This window comes from Mustelus asterias, chromosome 13 (assembly GCF_964213995.1).
Source record: "Mustelus asterias chromosome 13, sMusAst1.hap1.1, whole genome shotgun sequence".
Classification (NCBI taxonomy): domain Eukaryota; kingdom Metazoa; phylum Chordata; class Chondrichthyes; order Carcharhiniformes; family Triakidae; genus Mustelus; species Mustelus asterias.
In genome coordinates, this window is record NC_135813.1 from 78,373,519 (window position 1) to 78,394,246 (window position 20,728).

At 42.6% G+C, this 20,728-nt stretch overlaps 1 protein-coding gene across 2 annotated transcripts in view; it reads left to right on the plus strand.

Moving 5' to 3' along the window:
* vps37ba (VPS37B subunit of ESCRT-I a) overlaps positions 1-20,728 on the plus strand; it is a 44,645-nt gene that overhangs the window by 19,376 nt on the left and 4,541 nt on the right. For both annotated transcript variants that reach the window (XM_078227052.1, XM_078227053.1), the window contains exon 3: positions 18,776-18,858. In XM_078227052.1, the coding sequence (XP_078083178.1) occupies positions 18,776-18,858 (83 nt within the window). The remainder of the gene's footprint in view (positions 1-18,775; positions 18,859-20,728) is intronic.

The window sequence follows — 20,728 nt, forward strand, 5'->3', positions numbered from 1 at the left end:
GAGTTTAACCCTGATAAATGTGAGGTGATTCATTTTGGTATTTAAATGTGGATTACAGGGTCAAAGGTAGGGTTCTGAAGACTGTGGAGGAACAGAGAGATCTTGGGGTCCATATCCACAGATCTCTAAAGGTTGCCACTCAAGTGGATAGAGCTGTGAAGAAGGCATATAGTGTGTTAGCTTTTATTAACAGGGGGTTGGAGTTTAAGAGCCGTGGGGTTATGCTGCAACTGTACAGGACCTTGGTGAGACCGCATTTGGAATATTGCGTGCAGTTCTGGTCACCTCACTATAAGAAGGATGTGGAAGCGCTGGAAAGAGTGCAGAGGAGATTTACCAGGATGCTGCCTGGTTTGGAGTGTCGGTCTTATGAGGAAAGGTTGAGGGAGCTGGGGCTGTTCTCTCTGGAGCGGAGGAGATTGAGGGGAGACTTAATAGAGGTTTATAAAATGATGAAGGGGATAGATCGAGTGAACGTTCAAAGACTATTTCCTCGGGTGGATGGAGCTATTACAAGGGGGCATAACTATAGGGTTCATGGTGGGAGATATAGGAAGGATATCAGAGGTAGGTTCTTCACGCAGAGAGTGGTTGGGGTGTGGAATGGACTGCCTGCAGTGATAGTGGAGTCAGACACTTTAGGATCATTTAAGCGGTTATTGGATAGGCACATGGAGCACACCAGGATGGTAGGGAGTGGGATAGCTTGATCTTGGTTTCAGATGAAGGTCGGCACAACATCGTGGGCCGAAGGGCCTGTTCTGTGCTGTACTGTTCTATGTTCTAAGTGCGGCCCAGTGAAAACACTTTGGGAACCACTACTCTAGACACTGTCCCATTTCCTGTCTTGATTTCTGTGAGCTAATTTGTCTGAGACCCTGCTCCCTCGATCCTAATCTGACCAAGCTGCTGACTACCAAACTTCCCTACCTGGGCTTATGGTAGCTCATATTGTTAATGGCTCCCTCTCCTTGGGTACAATTTCTTCCACTAACCACCACCAATCTCCAATCACCATTTCCTCTTCAAAGCCCATGAACAAGCCCATCTCCCAAATTAGGGTTCATCTCTCCGAAATTCCATGTTTGGATTCCTCCAATCTGGTTTCTGGCCTGTAATTGCCCCCATCTGTGTCATTAATGGCAGTCTTGATGACTGTCACAGTCATCAACTACCCCTCCTCATCATCCTCTACCTATCTGCAGCTCACGCCACACTTGGCCACTCTATCCTGCTCCAATGTTTCTTTTTTGTCATTGGCTGAGAGAGCTGCTGTTGTTTGGTTCCATTATTGACTATTAAATCGTCGTCACAACAATGCCTTCACAACAACTAGGAGGAGTAGGCTATTTGGTCCCTTGAGCCTGCTCCACCGTTTGATAAGATTGTGGTTAATCTGATTGTGGCCTCATCTCCACTTTCCTGTCCATCCACCATAACCCTTGACTCCCTTCTCTTTCCTACTCCTGCGCTGTTCATAGAATCCCTTCAGTGCAGGAGGCCATTCGGCCCATTTGAGTCTACACCGATCATAATCCCATCCAGGACATCCCCTTTACCCTGCTAATCCCGCTGACACTATGGGGCAATTTACCATGGCCAATCTACCTAACCTGCGCATCATTGGACTGTGGGAGGAAACTGGCACATCCGGAGGAAATCCACGCAGACATGGGGAGAACATGCAAACTCCACACGGTCACCTGAGGCCGGAATTGAACCCGGGTCCTGGCTCTGTGAGGCAGCAGTGCTAACCACTCTACCACCTCAGGTGTCCACAAGGATCTAACCTTGGACCTCCCTGTACATACTATCTACCTCTGTGCAACATCGTCTGAAAACCCAACATCAGGTTGCGGATGTATGGTGACAATATTTCGCTCTATTCTCAATCTGATTCCCTTCCCTGTATGATTTGTCTCTGCTCGTCAGACAGCATGAATTGATTGAGCAGAAACTTTCTACAAAGCGTACAGTAAATCTTCACAAAGTTGTGATGTGTTGCTGAAAATTCCTACTTTAATGAAGCATTGGCTCTCATGGGAATGGATGTTAAAGCTGTAATTGGATTCTGTAAGACCTTCCTTTAAAAATAACATAGTTCAGAACTTGGCTATTGCTGAAAAAAGAGACATGGTGTTAAAGCTTTTTGTCTTGTTTATCAGATTCTCAAGAATATCAAATCTAAGGAAATAATTTATACTGCATGCGAAGAGGGTGCTGATTGGTTGGCAAGAGGACTCTGGCAGCGGCAATGCCACAGAGAATGTACCACATACCTGGCACTATCACACCGGCACTGAAATTCATTTACCACATTACTCATTTGTGTGATAGGCAGGAAATCGTTTTGGCTTGCCATATTGCGACTGCACTGTAGCAGCAGGTAACGGCTAGCTTTACCTGTAGCTCAGTTTTTCAGTGCTGGCTGTGTAAGCTGTGCTTCCCAATTGGGGAGGATCATTTCAACCGGCAAAGTACTGACCATGCTCAAGCAGCCTGTGTTTGCAAAACTCAGAAAATAGTGCTTAGTGTTAGATGTGATTCCACAATTGGATCAACATTTCCGAAATATTCCTGATTGTGCTAAGAATTACACTGACAACTATTTCCAGATTATCACTGGCACAAAGTGTGGCTCATTTGCGTGCACTGGATGCTACCTATGTTCACACACACTGCCTCGTCCTTTGCAAACGGAGCATGTCCTGTTTCGACTAAACAAAAACTTGGGATCAGCCATTCCCTGGTACACCCCCTATAGCTATGTCTTGATCGGAGTCGACCTTCTGATTTGAATTTAAATGAAATAACTTTTATAATAAAGTTTAAAAATGTAAAATCAAAATGTAGCTTTCCACTAGCAGTGCCTCTTGCTTGCCGTGGATCCTGCTTCCCAACCCTCTCCGTGCCTGATCCTCCCTTTCCCTGACCTCCGTTGAGGCCTCTCCCTTTCCCACTCCCCGGGTTGTGGATGGTTCCATCCCACCCACCCTCTGGCTGAACCTTCTTTGACTCACCCCTTCACTGCTTCCCTCTCTGCTGAGCCTGTGCTCCTGTTGAAGGTCCTGATCTGATCAAAAGCTGGATCGCCGCTGTTGTGGAAGTGCAGAGTGCAAAAGTGTCAGGCTGGGGCTGCTATAATCCATAATTTTTGTTTTAAATGCTCCAATGAGGGCTTTGGAGAAGAGCAACAGGTAGGAGCATTTAAAACACAAGAAATGGACTATAGCAGTGCTAGCCTGACACTTTTGCACTGTCCAGCATCTTTTGCACTACCAGCATATAAGCCGGCACCTCCACATCATGACTTTTGCACTATCCAGATTCTCACTTCCACAACGTCAGAGTTCCGGCTTTTGATCGGATCTGAATTTTTAATGGGAACGCAGATCCATGAGACTGAGTCAGGGATTGGGAGGTTTGGCCAGAAGGTAAGTCCAGGTGGGACTACAACCTGTGGAGCAGGGTGGGGGAGAGGTCGCTCCAACATGGCATCAAACAAGTCTTGCAGGAAATGATAAAATAAATCTCGCTATGCTCGATGAGCTTAAAGGCCCCATTAACAAACAAAGTGAAGCTACATTAAACAGGACAGCATTAAACAAGGACTTAACTAAAGCTATCTTTTGTCTTTGCTACAAGCTCTGTTCCTGACAACATTTGCATCGCTGGTAGTTTGAATCTGAACCAGACCTAGCAACTTTGTTGCATTTCATCCCAAGATGACCTTCTGGCCACACATCCACTCCATCATCAAGATGTCTACTCTCATCTCTGCCATATTGTCCCAATCAACCTGACCCCAACTCATTTGCTGCTGAAATCCTCACACGTCTTTCATTACTTCAAGGTTCTGTGTTTCCCTAGATATAGCTCTTGGGGCTCAAGGGATATGGGAGGAAGGGGGAATCAGGATATTGAATTCAATCGTCAGCCCTGATCAAGATGAATAGTGGAGCAGGCTCAAAGGGCCGAATGGCCAACTCCAGCTTCTAGTTTATGGTTCAAGGCTTCATGACTTTGATACTTTCCTGGCTGAGCGCCCACTTCCATCCTACGTTGCCAGGTGCGCATCCAAAACAGTGCTTTCCATTTTTAATTTGCTCCAGATCTCTCTGACCCATAAACCCTGTGCTTACTGACCAACATGGCTGCAAGTCAGACAATTCCTCAATATTGAAATCCCTCCATTGCCTTGCCACTCCCTATCTCTAACGTCACACCTTGCGAGTGTTTGAGATTTGCATTCTTCTAATTCTGGCCTCTTGCGCATCTCTAATTTTAGTTCCTGCGCCATTAGCAGCTATGCTTTCAATTGCCTTGACCCTAAGCTTGGAATTCCCTCTGTAAACCCCACTACTCCAATACCTCTTTCCCTCTTTAAAAATGTTCCTGGAAACCAACCTCTTTGACCAAGCTTTTGGTCATCTGCCTAATATCTCCTACTGTGGGTCAGTGTCAGAAAGGGTTTATTAATATCTTGTTCAGCATCTTCGGCATTTGCCAAGTTAAAGGCAGTATCAAAATACTTTTGTAACCTGTTTTTAAAAGAAAAGGCAGTTGTATCGTGAAATTTTTAAAAATTGCTTTAGTGTAGAGTCCTTTTGCATTCAAGATGGTTCAATCTCTGTACATTACACTGGGCTGCCAGTAAATTGTTTAATTGATTGCAAGATCAAAAGATGCAACAAAGTGCCCAAGCTGTTTTACCAGAGCTGCTAGCTCACATTGAAACTGAGTTCCTCAAAACACTTCAATGCATTTCCAACTATTATATAATAGAGGACATTGTAAGTAAGCATCTAAATCACTGTATTGCATGAAACTTGGTGATGCACGATAGCAGTCTCCATAATGGTGCTTAAATAAGACTACTATTCAGCAGCGAACGGGCATTTGTGGTCCTCTGCTATTCAAAATGGATATGTGCCTAATTAATGTCTGCTTCATTGCTGCAGTTTTACAGGCTCTGCTGTTGTTTCCATGAATATGTTATGTTTTTGTAGAGTATCTTGAGATATTTTTCCATTCCACTTGTGGTCTGTTATGAAATCTCATGCTAAGCAGCTTGCTGGTTAAAGAAGATTTTGGTGGCTTGGCAGTGGATCTGTCCTATTGAATTTAGCAGAGGCGGCACACACAATGGTTTGGTTGAACTAGACTCAAATTGGTCCCTGCTCTGAATTTTGACCTAATTTTTCACTATTGAGAGCTCTAATATTGCAAGCAGTAGTTAACTACAGTGTCATGGGGATTTGTCATTCACTATTGAGTGTTTTGTACAAGGAAAACATTCTAAACACTGTAGAGTATATTTACTACAGAATAGCCAAAATTTATAGTACTCTTATCGCCATTGCGCTGAAAGAAAGGAAAATCATGCAATGGGCAGATTTCTGGAATTTAAAATCAGCTGTTTTTATGCACAACATTTATGTAAATGTAACCCATTGTAACACCTTAGCTAGTTAAGGCAATGAGGATATGATGGAGAGACCAGGAAAGGTTTAATCTCCCATGTATATTGATTTCTGCCACGAGTATAGTGGCCACAATTGATGATGTACTTGGGCTGAAATCAGCCAAAGCTCCTGCTCACATTGACTTATTAATCTTGGCCATCTTGAAAACAAAATGTTGGGCATAAAAGCATCAACACTGGAACATTGACTCTTTTTCCCCTCTCCACAGATGCTACCTGATCTGCGTATTTCCAGCATTTTGTTTATTTTGTAAATTTTGTTTTGTAGCATCAGTTGTTTGTCCGTTGAATGAAAACCTAATTGGTTTCCGTTCGTTTGAGGTTTCTGGATGGTATTGCTGCACACTAAGACCATAAGACATGGGAGCAGAATTAGGCCACTCGGCTCATCGAAGTCTAGCTAATTTGCTTTCTAGCTTCTGGTAAGCAAATTAATCTTGGCCATGATGCCAGCTGCATTCAGCCAGCTGCATTCAAGTAGCCAACTACTCCCCAAACAGTGTAACCAGATTGCTACTTGGGAGCAGGTGGCTGCAGGAACTTAACCCAAACAAGTCACTGTCAGGTACCAGAGGAATTTGGCTGAAAAAAGCAGGGTAGTGTAATGGGTCCTGGAATATTTATTTTTTATTAACTTCTGTTGTGGTCAAAGGGAAAATTAAGAATTTTTTTTATCAATCTAAGTAAAACAATGCAAAAAATGATGGAGCAGCTTTGAATAACCAACTGATTATTAGTTTTGGATCTTTTACATTATAACAACAGTTATTGGAGTTTGTTTACTGTGCTGATGTGAAATAGCATCGGACTATGGTTAAATCTCCTCTTTTTGCATCTTGATTCAGTTAGTTGTTTGAGTTCTGTGGCAGAAAGCCACTAGGAAGATTGCCTGCGGGTAACAAGTCGTGAAGTTTGGAGAAAGAACGGCAAAGTTGATTGCATTTTTTTCTAGTGTCTCCGGACCGTAATTGTGTAAGACACCTGAGTAACTATGGTAATTAGGGCCAATGAAAAAGATTCATTGAATTTTTTTTAAAGACTTAAGCAAAATAGTATAGATGCCGGAAATCTGCAATGAAAACAAAATGCTAGGCATAAAAGCATTAACACTGGAACATTAACTTTTTCCCCTCTCCACAGATGCTACCTGATCTGCGTTTTTGTAAAATTTTATATTGAGGTACCAGTTGTTTGTCCCGTTTGAATGAAAACCTAATTGGTTTCCGTTCGTTTGAGGTTTCTGGATGGTATTGCTGAATACCAGCTTCTGGAGAGCAAAGAGAAACGTTATACTCGCAGCCCTGTGCTGATGCTGTTTTGAATCCGTTAAGCAGTGACTGGCAGTGGCCCAAGATGACAGCACATCAGTGATCAAAAACATGTGGCTTGGGAAAACTAAACCAGCAGTAATCAGTTTTGAACAATCAAATAACAAAATTCTCAGATTTCCCAAGTGTTTAGCATTTGGTATGGAAAATATATATTTTAACCCGCTGTTAGTCTAATTGTCTCTTTGGCACTGTTTTAAAAAAAAATCCCCTCAAAGAAAAACAACTATTAATTCATCTTGCATATTAATTCATAACCATTGGTGAAAGCTTACAAAGTGTGGAGCCAGAGAGAGTAGTTGCCAATCTCTGCTGAGTTAGCTGAGCTCAATCATAGGCTGAGTGGAATTTCCATTGTGACTGAAAAACCTGTGACCTTTTTCACTGCAAGAGCGAAGGTGATTTTTTTTTAAATAAACGATGTGCAGATTATGTGGCTTCTAAACCAGTTAAACGGATAGGAGTCAAGAAAGGTCCCAGGTTTAACCTTCAGTCTGTCATAGTTAGGGCCACTACGATTGCTTTCAGCACCCTTGAGCTGAAGAGGAGGAGATTAATCAGGAACCTTTGTTCCCGATAAGCATGATGTAACCCATGCTGGAATTGTGCGAACATGACTTGGCTCTCTTCTGATGCCCCATGCAGTGGAATATCCTGAACCCTGTCAAGATAGACACATGATTAATGGCCACTTTGGCAGGTTGGGGCTGCGGAGCCATTAATGCTGCGCCCCAATATGTGAGAAACAAGAAATAGTGCTAGAATCCATTGTGAACCATAGGAATGTTTTCTTGCTCAAAATAAAGGGACAGGTGAGTCTGAAAGGAAGAGAGAAGTGTTAAAAGTGACAGTATTTTAAAGGGGGCCAGTGAGCCTTGGAGAGAAAATTTAGACGTGATATTAATTTTAAAGGGTTAGATGAGATGCATCTCAAAGGGATGGGAATGTGGAATTCGAAACACAGACCAGCCAAAGAAGTGCAGGTTAGGTGGATTGACCAGACTAAATTGTCTCTTAGTGCCCCAAGATGTGTAGGTTAGGGGAATTAGGGTAAATACGTGGATACGGGGCAAGGTGGGTCTGAATACGTTGGAGAGTTGGTACAGACTTGATGCGCTGAATGGCCTCCTTCTGCACTAGGGATTTTATCTTATTGAATAGGGGAGCAGGCTCAATGGGCTGAAATGCCGCCACCTGCTTCTAACTCGTATGTTCACAAAATTATTTACAGAGCCGTATGTGTGCAATTTTTAATAAAATGTAATCAATAATGCTTGAAGTTCATCATTATCACCATCATATTAAGGAAGGCTGCAACATCTTATGGCTATGTAAAATTGTTTTGCTGGCTGCTCGAATGAAGATTGCAGCATTTGAGTTGTTGATTCCTGGCTATTTTTGAAGTAACATCTGCTACCTAAAGTCTGGTATGGAGCATTGTAGAGATTCATCTGAGCTTTTGAAACATCTTGAGATTGAATGTGTAGGTGAAAGCAGAAATTTAATTTCTGGGTAGAGATGTGAATGAAGAGAGAATTTTTTGAAAAATGTAACCAAAATTAGACATGGTCTGTTTGGAATGAGAAAAGAACTGGCAGGAAAGAACAAACTAGGAAAAATTGAGGAAATTATTTTGAGTACACTTTTCTTGCACTAGTTGATCTGTTAGAATTCTTTGAGGAGGCAACACACAGGTTAGACAAAGGTGGGTGTTATCTACTTGAATTTCCAGAAGGCCTTTAACAAGGTGTCGCACAGAAAGTGCTGAGTAAGAGAACAAAGAACAAAGAACAGTACAGCACAGGAAACAGGCCCTTCGGCCCTCCAAGCCTGTGCCACTCCTTGGTCCAACTAGACCAATCGTTTGTATCCCTCCATTCCCAGGCTGCTCATGTGACTATCCAGGTAAGTCTTAAACGATGTCAGCGTGCCTGCCTCCACCACCCTACTTGGCAGCGCATTCCAGGCCCCCACCACCCTCTGTGTAAAAAACATCCCTCTAATATCTGAGTTATACTTCGCTCCTCTCACCTTGAGCCTGTGACCCCTCGTGAACGTCACTTCTGATCTGGGAAAAAGCTTCCCACCGTTCACCCTATCTATCCCCTTCATAATCTTGTATACCTCTATTAGATCGCCCCTCATTCTCCGTCTTTCCAGGGAGAACAACCCCAGTTTACCCAATCTCTCCTCATAGCTAAGACCCTCCATACCAGGCAACATCCTGGTAAACCTTCTCTGCACTCTCTCTAACACCTCCACGTCCTTCTGGTAGTGCGGCGACCAGAACTGGACGCAGTACTCCAAATGTGGCCTAACCAGCGTTCTATACAGCTGCATCATCAGACTCCAGCTTTTATACTCTATACCCCGTCCTATAAAGGCAAGCATACCATATGCCTTCTTCACCACCACCTCCACCTGTGTTGCCACCTTCAAGGATTTGTGGACTTGCACACCTAGGTCCCTCTGTGTTTCTATACTCCTGATGACTCTGCCATTTATTGTATAACTCCTCCCTACATTATTTCTTCCAAAATGCATCACTTCGCATTTATTCGGATTAAACTCCATCTGCCACCTCTCCGCCCAATTTTCCAGCCTATCTATATCCTGCTGTATTGCCCGACAATGCTCTTCGCTATCCGCAAGTCCAGCCATCTTCGTGTCATCCGCAAACTTGCTGATTACACCAGTTACACCTTCTTCCAAATCATTTATATATATCACAAATAGCAGAGGTCCCAGTACAGAGCCTTGCGGAACACCATGGTGCTAGAGGCAAGGTACTAGCATGGATAGAAGATTGGCTGACTGGCAGAAGGCAGAGAGTGGGGATGAAAGGGTCCTTTTTGGGATGGCAGCTGGTGACTAGTAGTGTTCTGCAGGGATCACTGTTGGGACCACAACTTTTCACTTTATACATCAATGATTTAGATGAAGGAACTGAGGGCATTGTGGCTAACTTTGCAGATAAAGGTGGAGGGACAGGTAATGTTGAGGAGGTGGGGAGGCTGCAGAAGGACTTGGACAGGTTAGTAGAGTGGGCAAAGAAGTGACAGATGGAATGCAGTGTGGGAAAGTGAGAGATTTTGCACTTTGGTAGGAAGAATAGAGATGTAGACTATTTTCTAAATGAGAGAATTCAGAAATTGGAAGCACATAGTGACTTGGCGTTCTAGTTCAGGATTCTCCTTGAGGTTAACTTGCAGGTTGAGTTGGTAGTTAGGAAGACAAATGCATTCATTTCAAGAGGATTAGAATACAAAAGCAGGGATGTATTGCTGAGGCTTTATAAGGCTCTGTTCAGACCACATTTGGAGTATTGTGAGCAATTTTGGAACTCCTATCTAAGGAAGGATGTGCTGGCCCCGGAGAGGGTCCAGAGGAGGTTCACAAGAATCTCGGGAATCAAACGTTTGCTGTATGAGGAGCGTTTGAGGATTCTGGGTCTATATGCAATGGAATTTGGAAGGATGGAGGAGGATCTCATTGAAACCTACAGAATACTGAAAGGCCTGGATAGTGGATTTTGGGAAGATGTTTTCATTAGTAGGTGAGATTAGGATCCAAGGGCGCAGCCTCAGAGTAAAGGAACGACCCTTTAGATGAGGAATTTCTTCAATCAGAGAGTGGTGAATCTATGGAATTCATTGCCACAGTAGGTTGGGGAGGCCAGGTCATTCTGTATATTTAAGACTGAGATAGATGGGTCCTTGATTGGTAAGGGGATCATAGGTTACGGGGAAAAGGCGAGAGAATGGGGTTGAGAAACGTATCACTGGCCCAATCTTGATCAATTGGGCCATCGGGCTGACGAATGGCAGATGGAGTTTAATTTAGACAAATGCGAGGTGATGCATTTTGGTAGATTGAACCAGGGCAGGACTTACTCAGTTAATGGTAGGGCGTTGGGGAGAGTTACAGAACAAAGAGATCTAGGGGTACATGTTCATAGCTCCTTGAAAGTGGAGTCACAGGTGGACAGAGTGGTGAAGAAGGCATTTGGCATGCTTGGTTTCATTGGTCAGAACATTGAATACAGGAGTTGGGACGTCTTGTTGAAGTTGTACAAGACATTGGCAGGGCCACACTTGGAATACTGTGTGCAGTTCTGGTCACCCTATTATAGAAAGGATATTATTAAACTAGAAAGAGTGCAGAAAATATTTACTAGGATGCTACCGGGACTTGATGGATTGAGTTATAAGGAGAGGCTGGATAGACTGGGACATTTTTCTCTGGAGCGTAGGAGGCTGAGGGGTGACCTTATAGAGGTCTATAAAATAGTGAGGGGCACAGATCAGCTAGATAGTCAATATCTTTTCCCAAAGGTAGGGGAGTCTAAAACTAGAGGGCATAGGTTTAAGGTGAGAGGGGAGAGATACAAAAGCGTCCAGAGGGGCAGGTTTTTCTCACAGAAGATGGTAAGTGTCTGGAACAAGCTGCCAGAGGTAGTAGTAGAGGCGGGTACAATTTTGTCTTTTAAAAAGCATTTAGATAGTTACATGGATAAGATGGGTATAGAAGGATATGGGCCAAACGTGGGCAATTGGGATTAGTTTAGGGGTTTAAAAAAAAAGTGCGGCATGGAAAAGTTGGGCCGAAGGGCCTGTTTCCATGCTGTAAACCTCTGACTCATGACTCATATCAACCATGATTGAATGGCAGAGCAGACCTGATGGGCTGAATGGCCTAATTCTGCTCCTATATCTTATGATCTTATGAATTGTTTTAAAATTTGGGGAATATCCAGAGACCATAGTCCAAATCATGGAGAAAAAGATCACCAAGACCACTACATTTGATATAGGAACATTAAAATAAAAGCAAAAAGAGGATTCCTGCTGAGTCTTCCCAGCATTTCCTGTTTTGATACAGGAACAGTACTAATTAGTTGTGGTAGCCCACAGCACTAATTAGTGCTGATGAACAACTCCTGGAATATTGCCCATGTGAATCTACTTCCTACCATTTACCCGACACAGGTTATTGCTGCTAATGGGTAGAGATTGAGAATCAATCTGTTAGTTTGTTAATGGTTAAGTCAATGACGAGTGCTTCATCTAATCTGTCAAATACCCCTGAACTTGCTGTACCTAAATGTACTTTGGTTTCCAGTTTAATTAAGTAGCTCTAGATTAGTAGAATCAGCTGAAGTAATACAAGTCTGAAAGATAAAAGTTGCACTGTTGCAATGTTCGTGAACCATTCAGTGAGGTAATAAATGTTTTGCATTGAGCCTGCTTGTTTTTTTTTCAAATAAACAATGTGGAAAGTATTTTTCCACCTGTTTGCTCCAGATTTCCGTTCGCCACCATTTGTTGAAAGGTGGATAATCTGCTTCCAGGGATGCCTGTGCCATCCCACCAACCACCATCCCTTAGCATAATGCTGGTGTCTGTTATACCTAATCTCAATTGGAAACTTGGAAATTCTTTGGGGAAACAGTGGCATGGGCCCACTCCATACAAATATATTTATAGTTTGATGTTCCAACATGTGCAGATTGTGAAAACTTTTTATTTTGAGTTCCAGGTTGACTGCACATTCCAAAACATGTGATAGAAATGTATTTCCCAGCATTTGTCAGTTATCATTTCATTTAGTTTCCAACTATGGAGATCAGGCTGAGGCAAATGTTGTATAGTGTATCGCAGTTAGATTAAACTTGTGTTGACCAGGGGAAAAAATCCATTGATGTAATTATTACTGTAACTTCATGCTAAACAGTTAAGAATTATTTTAATCTGTTCACCTATTGGACCCTCAACTAGCTACACAATTTACAACAGTAAAAATTGAAGCTGCAAGTTCAGTGAAAGACTCTTGAAGCATGTGACTCTTTCATTTTTGTGATTATGATTTTGAAATCATAGAATCCCTACAGTGCAAGAGGAGGCCATTCGGCACATCGAGTCTGCACCGACCACAATCCCACCCAGGCTCTATTCCCATAACCCCACATATTTACCCTGCTAACCCCCCTGACAGGGTCAATTTATCATGGCCAATCCACCTAACCCGCACATCTTTGGACTATGGGAGGAAACCGGAGCACCCGGAGGAAACCCACACAGACAGGGACAGAATGTGCAAACTCCACACTGACAGTGACACCCCCCCCCCCAAGCCAGGATTTGAACCCAGGTCTCTGGCACTGAGAGACAGCAGTGCTAACCACTGTGCTACCGTGCCACCCAAATCATTGGAAACAAAATTAGAAATCCAACACAATTACAGCTGAGATCACGAGAAAACTCCCACTTTTTAAAAACATGTTATTTCCAGCAATAGTTTGATGAAAATAGTTTGAATTCTGAATAACTTGATTCATTGTTCTGTCTATTTGAGCTGTATTCTCTTTAAGCCTCATCACTTTTGCATCTATTTGTTTCAAGGCCATGCTACATTCCATTGTGAAATTATTCTATTTAGTACCAATTTCGTGTGTAGTGTCATGGGAGGTTGATCAGTGCAAGCAGAATTTGCACAAGATAGTATTTAAACCAAGGTTTCACTGCACAATTTTTGTAATCTAAACTGAAAGGATATTAAAGCCATAGAAAAGTGCGCCTAGTCTTGATTCATAGTGCTATGAATAAGAAACTATATTGTGGTTTATGAGAAATGGGCATTGCTTCAATTGGAACAGAGAAAACCATGCATGGGCTTTGTAGAGGTTTTTGACATTTATTCAGGGACCTGATGGGGGTAAATAATGCAAGACTTATTTCCTGTGACTAGGACTTTTAATGCCAAAGTATGACTAATGTAAAATTCTTTCTGGTAGGAAAATGTCTTTATGTGGACTTGTTAGGCCTTGAAGTGCTTTGACCCAGCTAGTTTGAGTGTGACACCGTTGCTTCCTTTCAGAGAAAGGTGAATCATCCCCTTGAAGCCAAAGACTGTACAGGACAATAGAACTAAGTGAGCCAGTGGGATTAATTTTGGATTGCTCTAACAAAGAGCCAGCACTGATATTGGCTGATTAGTTTTTTAGCATGCTGTGAGCTTCTATATTTCAGCGGTACTCTAGTGCTACTGGCTCTGCTGAGGAAATTGAGAAACTAGGGTCCTAATTAATAAGCAGAACCTCAAAGGTACCAATCTCTCATCATTTTGAACAATGTGCAAATTAGCATTGGGTCAAACAGTTCAGAAATGGAATGCATGATGAGATCAGAAATAAGGGATAGAAGATACTATTGGGAGAAATTTCTAGCTCCTTAACAGTAGCTGTACTGCTTACCAGAGTATTAATCAAGGAATCAGAAGCTGGTAACAAAGATAATGCAATATCATGTGAGTGTTTAATTTTCATTTGGACTGGGCAAATCAAATTGACAAAAAACATTTTAGAGGGCAAGTTAACAATGTATTTGTAACAGCTTTTCAGAACAATATACTGTGAAAGGAAACGGGGAACAGGCTATTTTAGATTCTGTATCGTGTTAATGAGTCTATTGATTCATAAGGGATCTTCTGGTGAGGAATGATATGTTAGCATTTTACATGCAGCTCAAGAATGTCCCACTTAATTCTAAAATTAGTGTCCAGATCTTAAACTTAAATAACACACGTTGCATTGATATGAGGGGCAAAGTTGGCTAAGGTAGATTGGAAAATAGGATTGAAAAGTATGAAGGTTGACCAGCAATGGTGAATATTTAAAGCAGTCTTTCTCAATTCTCCTCAAATATATGTTCAGTTGCAAAATAAATGCTCCTTAGAGGAAGTAATCAATTGTTGCTCGCTAAAGAGATTATAGATGGTATTATCTTAAAAACAGAGGCTTAATGTTGCCAAGAGTAGTAGTAAGCTTGATGATTAGGATAGTTTGGAAGCCAGCAAAGAATGATCAAAAGATCAATAAAAGATGGAGACAAATGGCAAGAAGCCAGTGACTCCCACATCCAGTGCAATGAATGGAAAAAAACACCAAGCTTCTACAAGTATGTTAAAAGGAAGAGTAACAGAAATAAATGTGGGTCCTTTAAAAAGCTGAAACAGGGGAAGTTGTAATGAAGAATGAGGAAGTAGCTGAGATGTTAAATATGACCCACAAATACTGTAGTTGGTGTGGAACCAAAAACAGCAGAGAGGAACATGGGGGGCGGGGGGGGTGATTTTTCCCAGCGCGCTGTTCAGCGAACCGGGAGACTTGTGCGGAGGCTGTGGCAACCAGCGGGATGCCAGTTACACAAACTTGGCACGGAGCTATATAAATTATGCTAATGGCCATTGTAATATCATTAGCGAACCCGGGACTGAAGTGTATCTTCTCTCTCTCTCTCTCTCTCTCTCTCTCTCTCTTCCCCCCCCCCCCCCCCCCCCCCCGAAAAACCAGGAGTGTTTCACTCCAGCGGGATTTGCAACGTCTCCCCACTAGCAGGGACCTGACGGCCCGACACTGCTGGAGTGAAGGGGGTCATGGAGGCCCCTCAGAAGTCGGAGATAAGGGAGGGTACCTGTGGGCATTGCAAGCTTGCCAGTGCTAGCCTGGCCCTCTGGCACTGCCCAAGGGGCAAACTGGCAATGCCCAGGGAGCATCTTGGCACTGCCCAGGGCACAATGGAGGTGGGGCTTTTGTGGGAGTTGGTGGGGGTCCCACTGCCACTTTACACTCTGGCTTGGTGACAAATGGAGGGAGGCCAGCAATCGGGGCTGGACACTGCGGTGGGGGGCGGGTTGGACTTGGCCCAGGCATGTCAGGGTGGCCAGCGATCTGGAGAGGTGGGTCACACTGTCAGTGTTGCAGGGTCGTGGATCTGGGCAGTGATCGGGAAACCGGCAGTGCGGGGCTGCTGAGCATGCGCCAATCTACACTATGACAGATTAGTACATGCACAGTGGCCTGCTCAGCGCTATGTTGTCAGCCTGGATCCAGTGGAAATAGGCTCCGGCCACTGATCTTTAATGAGATTCATGCTCCTGCACTCTGCAATGCAGCGAGTGTCGGAGATTCATTTTGAAAATCCCACTGAAAAAACCAGCGGGATTTACTCCAGTTTTTTACGTGAATTTGACACTTAGAATTCTTTTGGGAGAATCCCACCCATTATTAATAAAGAAAAAGTATGAGAGAAATGAATGATAAAGCTGACAATTCTCAAGAGCCTGATGGCCTACACCAGATGGTTCTAAAGTTCCCTAGATTTTGGAATGGTTCCACTCAAGAAAGGAGAAGAGGTTTGGAGGTAGGAGAGAGGGGAATTGTCATGAGGAAAACTAGGACCCACAGCCCAGTTATTATGACATCCATCACTGGAAAATTGCTGGAATCAGGTTATTAGGGAAATGGTAAATGTAGCACGTAATTCAGTGGAGTTGCGACCATATAATTAGGTAGAGTTGACATGGTCTGAGAGAAGGAAATGGTGTTTAGCAGATCTGTTTCTTTGAGTAGGTTAGTAGCAGTGTAGATGAAGGAAACTAATGGATGTAGTGTTTTTGGATTTTCAAAAGGCTCAGGCCACATCGAATGCTGTTACACAAGTTAAGGGCACATAGGGTTGGGGTAATACGTTTGAAGGATAGAAAGGAAAGAACAGAGAGCAAGGAAAAAACAATTCATTTTCAGTTTGAGAAACTGTTGGATACTGCAAAAAATCAGTGCTTGGACTTTGTTTACAATCTATAATGGATTGGATGAAGAGATTGTGTGTAGTGCATTGAAGTTTGTTAACGATACAAAGCTAGGTGGGAAAGTAAGCTGTGAGGGTGACAGTCTGCAAGTGGTGATAGACCAATTGAGTGGGCAGGAGGGTGGCAGATCGAGTACAGTGAGGAAATATTAAGTCACTTTATAGGAAGAACTAAAAAAAAATTATGGTGAGAAACTATTATACTGAGGGATTTGGATGTCCTTGCACCTGAAACACAACATTAACATGCAAATACAGCAGCCAGTTGAGAGGGCAAATGGTATGTTGGCATTTATTGCAAGGGAGTTGGAGTACAAGAGTAAAGAAATCTTGTTGCGATTGTACAGCATTTTGGTGAATTGATGCCTGGAGTAATGTGGGTGGTATTGGCATGGGGTTGTGGGTATGAGGCAGGGGAGTGGGCCTGGGTAAGATGCTCTTTCAGAGAGTTGGTGCAGACTCAATGGGCCAAATGCTCAGCTTCTGCACTGTAGGGGTTCTGTGGTTCATACCTAATGAAATATATACTTGCTGTTAAGGACAGGGATTGTTGAGGGGAGGTGGGGGCGTCAGTTCAAATAGCATTTTTTTCTGTGCTCTCAACACCTGCCCATAAACTGAAAGGTGCTATGAATCTATTTTTTTATGAATAAGCAGTGGCATATTTCTGTGTGTCGATTTCTACTAAACTCCACCGCAAATTTGAGATGGGATTACTTCAGAAAGTTGATTTATTGCATATATTCAAAAACAACAACAAAAAGGAGGGTCTGCAATTTCCCCCTCCACACTCTGACAATAAGGAGAGGGATAGAGAAAAGAAATATTGGTTCATGCGAGTCCAGAATCCAAGCCCAGTGAGGGATTTTTCCACTGAGGTTGGCAGGCGGAAAACCAGTGTTGTAAAAATTTGCTTTTCTGCTGGTGTTGCCATCACAAGATGAAATGAGCATACCGAGATGATTCCATTTTGTGGGCATTGGTACAGAACTTCCAGCAGAGTTAAATTAGATGGGGCCAGCTGCCAATCAGAGTTGCAATCCCCCCAGTCTGCTGGTTAACAAGCCAAAATGTCTTCAAAGGATGTTTATCCATTGTCTGGAAATTGGCTTGGTCTTCAAGGCTGCCAATGTCTCCGCCATTATGGATTGCAGAGGAATCTTTAAAAGGCTATTGTCTCTGTGTACTCATCAACTCTGCTGACAAGACTAGTTTATCAAATGCAAAAGGCCCCTTTGAAGTTGGGCTGCGTGGACCCCAGGTGGTCTGATAGAAACTCCTTAAACATAATGTGACATTTCCAAAACAATTGTAAATACTTTTGTTCTGGATACTCACAGATAACCCAGCGGGTCAGTCATCATTAATGGTCTTCATTCAGCCAAAAGGTCCAGTTTAAAATGAAGAAATAAGGACAGATTTTTATAAAAGTATAGTGTTAAGTTCTATTCTGTCAGCTTTAAAGCTGATGCAGCAAATAATTGCTAGATTAATTCCTGGGATGCAAGAGTTTCCCTTTGAGAAAAAATTGAGTAGAAATGGGTCTATACACTTGTGTAGAAGAATGAGCAGTGATCTTATTGAAACATTAAGAAGTCTCACAGCACCAGGTTAAAGTCCAACAGGTTTATTTGGAATCACAAACTTTCGGAGTGCTGCTGCTTCATCAGGTGAGTCAACAGTTAACCTGTTGGACTTTAACCTGGTGTTGTGAGACTTCTTACTGTACCCACCCCAGTCCAATGCATGTTTCAATTATGTGGGATGCAGTCTAATGCCTCTCCACATCATTGAAACATACCAGATTCTGAGGCTCCTTCCCCTTGCTGGAACATTTAGAATTAAGGTGTATAGTCACAGGGCAAGGTATCTGCTGTTTAGGATTGGCACAAGGAGCAACTTCTTCACTGAGTTGTGTATCTTTGGAATTTTCTACCCCAGAAGGCTGTGGATGCTCAGTTGTTGAATGTTTTCAAGGCTGAAATCAATTCATTCCTGGACACCCAGAATTGAGGGATAGGGCTGGAAAATAGCATTGAGGTTGAAGGTCAGCCTTGATCCTTTTGAATGGCAGAGAAGGCTTGAGAGGCCCTCCTGTTTCCTTGTGTTACGCACTATATTGCGTTCTACCAAGGCCAGGCAGTTTAATTCGACAAGGTATTGAGATTAATCTTGTTTTAAATTATTGCAGAATTCAATTTGCGGCATTACTTTAAATGAAAATGACATTGTTTTAATCTGCTTATCAAAATATAAAATATAGCTGTTTCTGAAAAAAGCTGACATTAAAACTATTCTTGTTCTCCTCTCCACAGATAGTCAAATGAATGGTTCTTCTCTAGACATACTCCTTGCACTACTACAAACAGAAGGAGCAAAGATTGAAGAGGAGACGGAGGTAAATGTCTCATGATTCAAACTTTTAATTGCAAAATTAAGGTGTTTGTGCAGTGAGTAATTGCATCACAAGTTATATCACTGAGGGACATGGGAATATTGAGGAAGTCCAAAGATCAATCTATTCTTTTCTGATTTAATTAAGCCTGGTAGTTTGATGTCCCTAGGCTAGGGAGGAGGAACTTATTCACCCTGGCTTGCCACTCCTGTCTGTAATCCAACAAGTGGATGAAAGCAAATTACTGCAGATGCTGGAATCAAACAAAAACAGAAAAGGCTGAAAAATCTCAACAGGTCTGACAGCATCTGTGGAGAGAGAATAGAGCCAACGTTTCGAGTCTGGACGACCCTTCGTAAGAGTTCCGTTAGAGTCTAGGTGAAAGTATGTGAAATGTTGCAGAGTAGGATCAGGTTAACCTGTGATTCTCACCATCACGTAATCTAACATTCATCTGTTGCTTATTCTTTGAGTAGAAACTACATCAAAGAAATAGGATACTGCTTACTAAAGCTGAAACTAGTTTGTCCAGAATTTTTGTTTCCACGTACAAGTGGAATATTTGCTAATTTGTTTTCAAATCATGATCAGCTTTGTTTAGATTTTGTTCTAGTAACTATTCTCAATATTAAGCCTTTCTGAAGGTGGTGGCAACCTGCTGCAGAGTACATACAGACATGGTCACAAGTGATCTCACTAGTTTCATTGCAGTGACTGAGAAATTAGAAGGTTTCACAAGCAGAAAGGAAGCTTCTTGTAAGGACACTGTTTTGCATTAGGGCATGAGGAAACTCTGTCTTCAAAGCAAATTCTAATCCTCTACTTAAAACTTTTCACATACAAATAAAAGGGCCAGATGTTCCATTTCCCAGAGGATCATATCCCAGAAGATGCATTCGGGGTCCCCATGTGAGTCCTGCCCAGGAAGTTTCGATTTCTGTGAAATTACGCTGCACCTGGAACCCTCAAATTAAATCAGAGACTTTGACTGGTCCCGATTCTCTTAGCAGATGTTACCAAGGAAAAGTTAGTAGGATTGAAACCACTTCTAACTCCTGGGTAATTATGGTACTTAATACCTCCATTCCTAACCCATCCATCACCTTGCACTAAGATAAAAGCAAATTACTGTGAATGCTGGAAACTGAAACAGAATCATCATCAGACGATGAAGAGTCATCCAGAATCGAAACGTTGGCTCTATTCTCTCTCTCCAGATGCTGTCAGACCTGCTGAGATTTTCCAGCATTTTCGGTTTTTGTTTCACTCCCCTTATGTACTTGCTTTCTCTCCTGTCGAAGTGGCTGGGACTTTAAACTTTGATTTACAGCAGCTAATTTTTCTTTTGCTAAAATATATGTTGTTCATAAAACATTCAAAATGTCTGAGACGTTACAAAACATTTCAAATGTAATAACAAAGTGCAATGATATTCACATTTTCTCCAGAGACCAAGGTGCACTCTGAGGCGCTTCTACTCAGTTGCGAACATTACAAACATTTCAATATTTTCATTAGAGTACAATTCTTTTCAAACTATATACATCAGTCACGTTGCACTCTGCGGTGCTTCAATACAGTTACGTACTGCAGGATTAAGCACACAGTCCGAGAACTTTTGCACCGTTTCCAGCCTCTCAGTCTACATTGGCTGAAAGGCTATAGACCGTGGCCTTTCCCCATTGCGATTAGGCAGCGACAGCCCCAAACTTGAGTGCGTCCCTCAGCGCGTGGTCCTGAACCTTGGAACATGCCAGTCTGCAACACTCAGGAACAGCTTGTAGAACACAGAGCTGTGCGCCACAGACCTGCTCGTGATAAACCTGGATAAATACCACTGCATCTCTCTCCAGACTGTCTTTGCAAAGTGTTA